Consider the following 10,317-nt stretch of genomic DNA (forward strand, 5'->3'; position numbering starts at 1 on the left):
AAACTAATATTAAATTTTATATTTGATAAATCAATTTACTTAAAAAACGAGTGTTCAATTTTATATTTTAACTTTAAAAAGATCAATTTATTAAAAATACATTAAATTAAATTGTCAATATATATAGGAAACTATTTTGAGTTATGTGATCATTATATTTTTTAAATTTAAATATCAATAAATTGACTTAAAACTTATATTCTTGAAGTCTGCACCATTAGAAAAAATTAGAAATTTCAATAAAAATACACATTATACATTCATACTTTCGTCCAAACAATAAAAAAAATTTCGAGACATGGGTTGAAATAATAATAATTACTATTACAAACGAAATATTTTACAGTGTAAGTTACTTCTTTATAAATTTATTAACGTAATTCGTCATTTATTTTTAACACCCTAATCGTTATCTATCATTATAAATTATGACATTTACATCAAAATTTGTAATCCCAGAGGAGACTAATTTTTTTTAAAGGGGGGGGGGGAAGGGAAGTGGGTTCTAGTTTTTATATTTGATTCGATTATGATTTAGGTTCTGGACTTAAATTCTGATTTCTGGATCATGTAATATTTAAGGATCTTCCTATTTTGCAATTGATGCCAATCAATATCGTTTTCTAGAATTATATATTGGAAAATGATTGGCGTTACTGAGAGAATATACAAAAGAATTTTTTTACCAAGATATTTAAATAAATTAAGAACTCCCGCTTAAATTATATTTGAGATATTAAAAATTTAATAAAAAAAGAGATATCGCTGTTCTTTGTCACCATTCGCGGGTTTAAAATTTGTCAAATGAGTTCCTCGTTAAGCGACAGGTAATATAATAATTCTTGCGGTCCTGGGAGAAAAATTATTTGACGATTGCTGCCGAAAAAATTAGTAACGGGAACCTTTTTGAGTTCGGTCGGATATAGATCGGTTCTATTGCCAACAGTTGAACCGCATTTTCGCTTCGGACATGCTTTAAACTCGAATATTATTTAAATCGTTCTTTCGTTATTGGAATACCAAATTAAAAGCAAAAATATCTATTTATCTTTCTTTCTTTCGCGAAAAGAAAAGAAAGATTTAGAGAAAATAGAAAAAGAAAAAATCTTATATTTTTATTTAATATTTCAAAAAAAACAGAATTAAAATTTCATTTTTTAAAAAAAAAATTAATTAATTAAATATAAAAATTCACAATTCTTTATTCGGTATCTTTACTTAACCTAACCCTAAGAAGGTAATTATATATATATAAAAAAAATTCTTTTTTTTACTAATTGATGCATCGTGGCCTTAGAATTGGGTTCAACTTTCTCGAGGAATTGAAGAATGTAATAAGTAAAACGATCGATAACGTAAACGCCTATAGATGAATCTATATGATGCTTTACATTTTGTGCATATATATTTACATTTAAAAATATATAAATCGCGATTAGTGTTGTTAAACTGCTCGTTTTGAGCCTATTTCTTAAAAACGGCTAACTCAATATTTAATCCAGAAAAAATATTACGCAAGACTGAAGATTTTCGCTCATAGAAGAGGAACGAAGGTTTAGACGTATCTTATCGAAACCTCGAGGCGGCCTTAGGCAATATTATTCTAGCTAAAATATGCCGTTTAACAACACTAATCGCAATATTTAAAAGTGCCTTGAACGTTACTTGAAAGAGCAAAGGGTGTTACATTTTAAGTTACTTGCTATTCCATTAAAAAAAACGATACTAAAGATTATACCAGATACAAAATCCGGTATCAAAGATTCTTTATTTAGATCGGGCCGGTTCTTTAAAAAATGTCGGGTTTTAATCGGCTCTTTTTTTATGTTTAATTTTAAAAATAATTAAGATTTATAAGTCACAATGTGTTTTTTTCAAAAAAAATAATATAATAATCAGCTGTGAATTGCCGGTTAGTGGTCATATTAAATCATAAATAAGCTTTTGTAAGGTCAATAATAAAAATGTGTCGTTATTCGATTCGAAGTTTATGATACGAATATCGAATTATTCGATGTTTTTTCGGAGGGGTATAAGCAAATATTTTTACAAAAAAAAAGATAAATATTTGAATATAATATTTTTTACGGATAAGGAATCTTCTCCAACAAGACTACTCGCAAATCCCAGAATATTCTCAGAATAAAAATGCTTGAACATAGAGGTTGCTTGGCATGTGTCAATCATGAAAAATAATTCGTTGTATCTATAAATTTTAAAAAAAAGTAGACAATATTGACACTCTATATCTATTTTTTGCTTCATCTATAAAGTAATCAATTAAAAAAACTCATAAAATAAAGTTATTAATATTCCTGGTGGGTTTCAAAGACGTTTAGATCAGCCTGCCTCTAAAAGATGGAGTAAAGAAGCGTCCCATCCCTAAGGCTCAATAATAAGATTGGCAAAATAGATAATGATATCGCCTAGAAAGTTTTAGTACACTACATCCGAAAGAACTCGATGTGATATTTAACAAAAATATTGCTGCACCAGAATCTTCATTCTTGGAGGATGCCCCCAATAATTGAGAAAACCCCTGATGTCATTTTTCAAGTCAATCATTATTAATGAGCGGTGTTGTAACGAGTATAATTATATAAAACTTTCTGATACTAATTCTAATTTACTGTTCATAGAGGATGATCCGCCATGCCAATTTCCGTGATCTACACAGCGGATCTTCATTTTGGAGTCCTTCTATCCTTAACAATTTCAACAATTTTAATGACTAAAAGTCCTTTTTATCAAATAAATACCGCCGTCGAGGTAGACAAGGTAGTTTTTTTTTTACAGTTGATATCATTTGAATTAATACTATATCAAGTTAGGTATTACAAAATAATATGCATAATTTTGCAAATGATATCCTAAATGGCATTGTTCTTAGCTCGTGGAGAGTAAAGATGTAAAGATATTTTTGGTAGAATTGCACTGACCGATTATTTATAATGAAGAATTTTTAAAATAACAAAATATCTTTGAGGGTGCCATTTAGCAATAATTAGAGCAGTAGCGATGTTGTTGATTTGGTGATGTTATGCAACGAACAATTTGGTAGGAGAGTGAGAAGAGGAGACGTTTGTCGAGAAGAGGTCAACAGTGACGACGATATATTGTTAAGCGTTATGTGGTTAGCAGGAAATGATAGGGGGGGGGGGTGGATGAGTAATGGATTTTGGAGTGAATGAGAGAAAATTCGTGAAACGAAGCCAGGCCAGAAGAATGGTGACAAAATTAATTTTTTGGGCTGGTGCCAGAATCGATTTTAGTTTATTTTTAAACATGTGACTGTTGCACGCTCAGGCCTGGCCCAGCCTGTCTTGGCTCATATATGTCAGTCATGAGGAGAGGTAAAAATGTGACTAGTTTTATAAGTTCTGAGGAGAGACCGTAGTGCAACGGACTGCAGATGCGTTTTAAAATGTCAAATTTTTCTGAATATTATGAGTATTTGTTTAAAATTAACCTCCTTTTTCCCCGCATCTGTTCGAACGCGTTTGCTATTTCCACGTTAGTTATTTCTTCCGTATCCTGGAACTTTAAAAATCCATCGCCCCCATGTCCTTTTTATTAAAAAAAAACAGATGTTAGATTATAGTTTGTAAATGATATCATGTTATTAGAGTACAAATAGCACCTTTTTTATACAAGAAAATACCTATAGGGTTGGGCCAATATCACCAATAATTTGAATTTTATTGATCGTATGTTCCATGTCAAATCAAACACCTCTCATTCACCGCTGCTCATTTTTTTTTATAATTAAAATCTGTAAGCAAGTCACGTGTCCTAGTTAAAACCGAAATTTCAGAGGATTAGGGAACTAACCCTCTGTCATGTTAAATAGTTAGTCATTAAAAAACTAAATCAGTTCTTGAACCCATAATATTAATAACTGAGTCAATAATTAATAATTATGAGAAAATATAAATATAATCCTTTTTTTTTAATTATGGGTTGTCTAGTGGATAATTTTAAATTAGAATTTCCAAATGAGTAGAAGCTCCAATATATTCTCCTACCGGTTCATCATTTTTCTGATAATTTTTTTGTTTAAAGATATAGCTAAATTATGAAAAACACGCAGATAGAACTATATATGAATTCAATGCAAGAAGCGTTTTTTTTAAAAAAAAAAATATTTAAAACCATTTTAGGATAAATATAATTAATTTGTGAGTAAGGAATTGACTAGTATGCCCAGTTTTACCTCTTTGAATCTGGCATGAACTGGTCATGTTAGCGTCAATATGTTTTTACCGGAAATGGGTTACTTTTTTCAACTGTCCATCATTTTTTTTATGACGCACGTTTTAATTTTTAAAAAATCTGGTTTTAACCGGAAATGTATTCCAGCCAGGTTTAGAATTCCCCATTTTATATAAATCGTGTGCAATTATTTTAACCTATGAGTCATCTATGGGGAAAAAAAACTAATATAAATAAAATTAAGTTCAAAGGTTCGTGACAAAATTGCATGGAATTCATATGGCTAGGTATTCCAAAACATGGCGGAATATTATATCTGGTAGGATCGGATTTTTAAAATTTAAAAAAAAAATCATATTGCCATAAAAATAAACGCGTTATTCAAATAAAAAAAAAGGAAAAATTTGCAAATAAAAAATTAAACACATCTCTAAATAAATATATTTGTTGTATGTCTATCAGAGATCTGTAATGCCAGAAAATTTTCGGTCAGACCAACCCAGAGCCATAAAATTCGATATATTTTCAATTTAATAGAAAATAAATTGTATATGTTTATTTATTTTTATTTGAAGAGTTGCCCAACTAAAAAATAAAAATTAAACGTTATTCATATCATCCATCCAATTTGTAAAAAATGGTTGTTGTAACAACAAAAGAAAAAATAGATGGCCACATAGAAGAGATATTTTTATATTTCATATATTTTTTCAAAAATGTTATAATAATTCAACGTTATTTGAATAATATATTTGTTATACAAATAATATAGTGTATTTATATTTTAATATTATATAAAAGGTCAGTTAAATTGGATAATTGTATATTATATATATATATATATAAAAGAAAGAAGGAAAGGGAAAGAAAGAAAGAAAGAAAGAAAGAAAGGGAAAGAAAAAAAAATTGAGAATAAAAAGTTACCATTGACCATATATATATATATAAGGTTTCTCCAAGTTATAAAAGATATAAGAGCTTTAATTGACATTGGAATAAAAATTAGATATTGATATTAAAAATGTAATGTCCAAAAAAATTTACCAAAAAATAATTTTTATGGGTCCCCTCGAGACAGAACTCTTGTTGTTAAATCATAATGAGCTGAGCCATACAAATTTCCAAAAAACTGTAATGAGTCAGGTAGGTTATAAAAGATTTAATGGACTACGTTGGGCAGCTTAAACTCTTAAAAGACTAAAATGGAGCAGGCCTTAATTATATTCATCCTATGTTAAAAAATTTTTACTAATAATTAGATATATTATTTTTTTAAATTGTATCCAGTAAATCTCTATATGTGAGTATTATCAATTATTCTATAGAACCAATCAATCTCAATATTTAAGATTTGACAGTGGGAGCATTATGAATCATGGTGTTGATTAGGCCTATGTAAAACGAATACGAATCAAATAAAGAATTATTCGTATTCAATTCTTTTGAAGAAAATTGAAAAATTTACTATTCCTAAATATATCACTTGTAATAATGACGCGAATAAGAATGTTAAAGTGTCAGATTAGTTCAAAAGGATAGAATACGATTAATTTATTTGTATTAATTTTTGAATATGTCTCGTCTGCTAATTATTAAAAATATATTTAGTATTTTATACATTATTTACAATAGTTTTTGAGAAAATTAAGCAACCACAGAGCTTCTATTCATTTTCAGAATCTAATTTTAAACTTTCTACTAGACATAAGATGACAATGTAAGGAAAATTTTTGCTTTTTTACCCCATAATTATTAATTATTGACTTAGAAACATAAAACTTAATATTAAAATTGGCAGTTTTTAATAAATAATTATTTATTTAACACTGAAAAGAGTTTTAAAAAATGAGTTAATTTTTGTAATAAAAGTTAAAATTTTCTTTTTATTAAAACTAGAACACACACATGATTTTCACATAGAATTTCATTGAAATTAAAAAGAGTCACCTAAAAATATCATATTTCTTGCTCATTTGTCATGGAATGACATTCATTGATACCAACCATATTAGCTTAATACCTGTATATTGAGTATCAGTATTTCTATATAATATTAATAACTTTGAAATTATAAAATTGATATTATATATAATAAAAATATTTTTATATCCACACAATTTGTATTTTTAATGGTATATTAATTGTAGTTAATGTTGAAATAATTGTAAATATATAATAAAACGAATGTAATGTATTAAATTAGTCATTGAAAAATACCTGTCATATATAATAAGATATTGCTTCCTTCATCAGAGAGCAATTTTTTAGAGTTAGGTGTCCCAGGGAAATGTCTTCCTGTTAAAACTCTTATAAAATTTTCAACAGTCACCTAATTTGTTTTTAATAAAATTTTACCTTTTATAATATAAAATTTTACATCATTGCCTCTGTAATCAATTTCTACATCATCACCATATACATTTATATTTTGATTTTTATGATTATAAACAGTTCCTATATCAATAAATAACATTATTCTATTAAATATTTATATTCAATGATTTTTACCTGGTTTAGGATTGCGAGGATTACAAGCAATATCATCAGCAACCATTAAAATTATATGACTATCAGGTATACCAAGGCGTTTAATACTTCTATATATGGATAACACATTTGCTACATGCCTGTAATTAAACCATGATCTAGATGTCTCTACCAAAACTGCCCAGTTATTTGTATGCCTTTTCTTTTCTTCATTCCAAGCTCGAATATTTTCTTCAAATTTTTTTATTCTAACAGTATCTTTGATATTTTCATTTGTCACTTTAGAAATATATAATATTAACAAGCCCTTAATATATAGTAGAAAAATGAAATAAAAGTTATGTTATTACTAAAATGAGCTTCATTCCTCAAATAAATGAGGTAAGCCCAATAAGGGGTGCAAAATAATAAATATCGAGCTACTACTCAACTAACCAAATCCTGTATACATCGGTGAGCACGTAATTCTTTCGTGGAATCACAAATCATTTCATTTAATATAACTGTAAACAATCCGAAAAACTTTTCAAATTGGAAAAATCTCTATTAAACTGTACCAATTTCACCATTAAAATACCTAACAATAAAAATATATAATTATCCAAACGTATTAAAACTTCAATCTCTTCAGTCCAGATAACATAACAGCCTCCACAAACACTCTTAACAATCTACTTCACAGCCTATTGCCAGTAGTGTCAAAATAGTTTCAAATAAAAAAAATACCCTTAACATAAACTCAGTTCTTCGTGCTATGATTTCTGAAGACTCCTTAGTTCCCAACAAAGACTTCACACAATAAGCTTTGTTACAGGTCATAACCTATATGTGACTCAGCTCAGAATTTGTCTATAAGATTTTTCGCAGAACCTTAGCAGGTTATTAAATATAATCCTCAATGAGTCACTTCAAGCACCATCATTCCTATCCTTTTTGGTGCCCGTCTAATAGCTCTTAAAAAAGTGGCTAAGATATTTACCAAGTCATAGTAAGGTCTTTCTTCCCAGGAACTGTTTCTGAAATTATTCCTTCACGAATCAAAGAACTCATTTATGCTGCCTCTGTTTATCTTGCCCGTATAATTAATTATCAAAAATAGTATTTCTGATGATGTTGTTTGAAACTTGATTTTAATAATTTCAATATACTAAAACTTCAACACTTCGTTCCTTTTTTGGCGATCCTGGATAATTATCATATTCTCCATAGCTATTCAAGCCCTACATTTCTAAAATATAACAGTAACCTAATCAAATCTGTGAATTCAACAGGAATGCCCCTTAGGTCCTGTCCTCTTTTGCATTGGGATCGACAAAAAATTCATAAAATTCAATCCAAATCATCCTGACCTTTAATTCCTGGTATCTCAATAATGACATTGTTGAGGGCGACCTTTCTGCATTCCTATCCACCAAGATATTTAAAAAATAAAATGTTACTATATTTTTCTAATAAAAATAGTTGTATCGCCACTCCAACCTTTGAAGACATCTTAAAGGAATGGGATATTTGTCTTCAAAGAAAAAAATATTGTTGTTTCTCACAAAATTAAATTAGAATTAACAAATATAACAATAATTTTTGATAAATAAAATGTAATACATATTATAGATGTCACTAAATATTCTAGTGGCAAATAATAAAATAATTTAAATATTTTAAATTATATTTTTTAAATTTAAATTTACATAATCTAAATCTGGGAAATATTTGATAAATGCCCATCTTACAATCAAGAAGAAAAAAATTTACTTTTCACATATCTACCAAAGTATATGACACACTATATTCGTCGACTAAAACCTATAAATAATAATGTGGTAAAGCATGAGAATTTACATAATAGTTTTTTTTAATAATTGTAGACACAATTATTCCTAATAAAGGTTTTAACTTTTTCTTTTAATTTTTAATTATATTACTTATATTTTTCTTTATTTTGAAACAATAACTAATAAATTTTATTAGTATTTCTTTTTTTCAAAATGTAAAAATCTGAATTATAATAATATAATCTTTCTTTTTTTCTATATATAAATATATCTTTTTTTACAACTAAAACATAATTATCAAAAAAATAATAATTAAAAAAAAAACATAATTCTACGCGTTAAGAAGAAAAAAAACCAATTTTTTATTTATTTCCCTTTTTTTTACAATTAATATTTAATTATCTAATAACAAATAAAAAAACATAGCTATTACAAATAATATTTAATTATCTAATAATAAATAAAAAAACATAGCTTTTACAAATAATATTTAATTATCTATTAACACATAAAAACATAGCAATTCGATTTTTAGACAAACAACAAAAATCAATTTTATTTTTTTATCACGAATCAAATAATAAATAAATTAATAATATATATAATTTTTTCAATCAATAAAACATCTGATTGACATTTTTTTAAATATAATATTATATTTTTTTCTAAGTATAATTAATAATATCTACAACAGTTTTGTTTGTAAAAGAAAAAAAAATAATGTTTTATCAATTTTTTTTTAAATTTTTGTACAAATAAAATAATAATAGTATTATTTTTTATTTTATATATATATATATATTTTTGTAGAAAAGATTATCATATTGTTACTGTTATTATGCTGAATTATTATTATCATTATTATATAGAATTATTGTTTTTATTGTTATAGAATTATTATTAATATTGTTATTATATAGAATTATTATTATTATTATTATATAGAATTAGTTATTATATAGAATTATTATTATTATTATTATATAGAAATATTATTGTTATTATATCAAATTATTATTTTTATTGTTATAGAATTATTATTAATATTGTTATTATATAGAATTATTATTGTTATTATATAGAATTATTATTATATCAAATTATTATATCGAATTATTATTATTGTTATTATATAGAATTATTATTATTATATAGAATTATTAATTGTTGTTGTGATTTGTTTTATCGGTAAATAATAAAAAAATAAAGTAAATTTTTGCGTTTTTTGTTTTTTTAAGATAAAAAATGGAGATTTTCAAGAATAAAGGAGCTATGAAGTGTATCTTGAAAGGATTCTGGTAAATAAATAAAATAATTTGGTTAGTTAATAATAAAAAAAGAACCGAACTTCAGATTATAAAAGTGTTAAAAAAAGAAACCGAATTTCTAAATGCAAAAAATACTAGTTATTTAAAAATTTGCTCCTTGTATTTTCAACAAAATATATATTTGCAGTTGTGTCGCTTAAAATTTTATTATATTAAATAAATTTTTATAATAAAAGCAAAACGAACACATTTTCATTACAATTGACTTCAAAAAATTTAATATACCATCCACCCTAAAACCATCGGGCCTTTCAGATGAAAACGTCATTCGTACCGATAATATATCCTTAATTCCCTTGACTAACGGTCTCCCGTTGACTTGGGACTATGTGTCGATTTTTCAGCATGGTTCAACCTGGGATTTTCTGTCATTTAAGATGCGGAAATCCATAAAAAAGCAAATATGTTGGCCTCACCAACATATTGTTTATTTATACGAATCGTTACCAATACCTTAGGCATTTTAGGAAGTGATAGCTTCAACTTTAAGGAAGAAAATCAGACAGATTTCTGGAGAC

General features: G+C 26.2%; 1 protein-coding gene across 1 annotated transcript; it reads right to left on the bottom strand.

The window, feature by feature from the left end:
* Window positions 1-346: 346 nt before the first annotated feature.
* On the bottom strand, window positions 347-7,256 carry LOC135923488 (putative GPI-anchor transamidase). Its single transcript, XM_065458265.1, has 8 exons — window positions 7,050-7,256; window positions 6,721-7,006; window positions 6,590-6,666; window positions 6,430-6,541; window positions 3,470-3,566; window positions 2,089-2,206; window positions 1,275-1,385; window positions 347-980 (listed from the first exon to the last, which is right to left on the bottom strand). The coding sequence occupies exons 1-8, from the start codon at window positions 7,062-7,064 to the stop codon at window positions 801-803; spliced, it is 996 nt and encodes a 331-aa protein (XP_065314337.1). The 5' UTR covers window positions 7,065-7,256; the 3' UTR covers window positions 347-800.
* Between the last annotated feature and the right edge of the window lie 3,061 nt (window positions 7,257-10,317).

This window comes from Gordionus sp. m RMFG-2023, chromosome 2, assembly GCF_954871325.1.
Source record: "Gordionus sp. m RMFG-2023 chromosome 2, tfGorSpeb1-WG-v2, whole genome shotgun sequence".
Taxonomy (NCBI): domain Eukaryota; kingdom Metazoa; phylum Nematomorpha; class Gordioida; order Chordodea; family Parachordodidae; genus Gordionus; species Gordionus sp. m RMFG-2023.

Excerpts from the sequence above, each read along its gene's own strand:
- LOC135923488 (XM_065458265.1), bottom strand. Across the intron at positions 6,667-6,720 it reads TCCTCGCAATCCTAAACCAG|GAACTGTTTATAATCATAAA; the intron begins GTAAAAATCATT and ends TTATTGATATAG. Across the intron at positions 981-1,274 it reads AGGCCACGATGCATCAATTA|TTTAAAGCATGTCCGAAGCG; the intron begins GTAAAAAAAAGA and ends ATAATATTCGAG.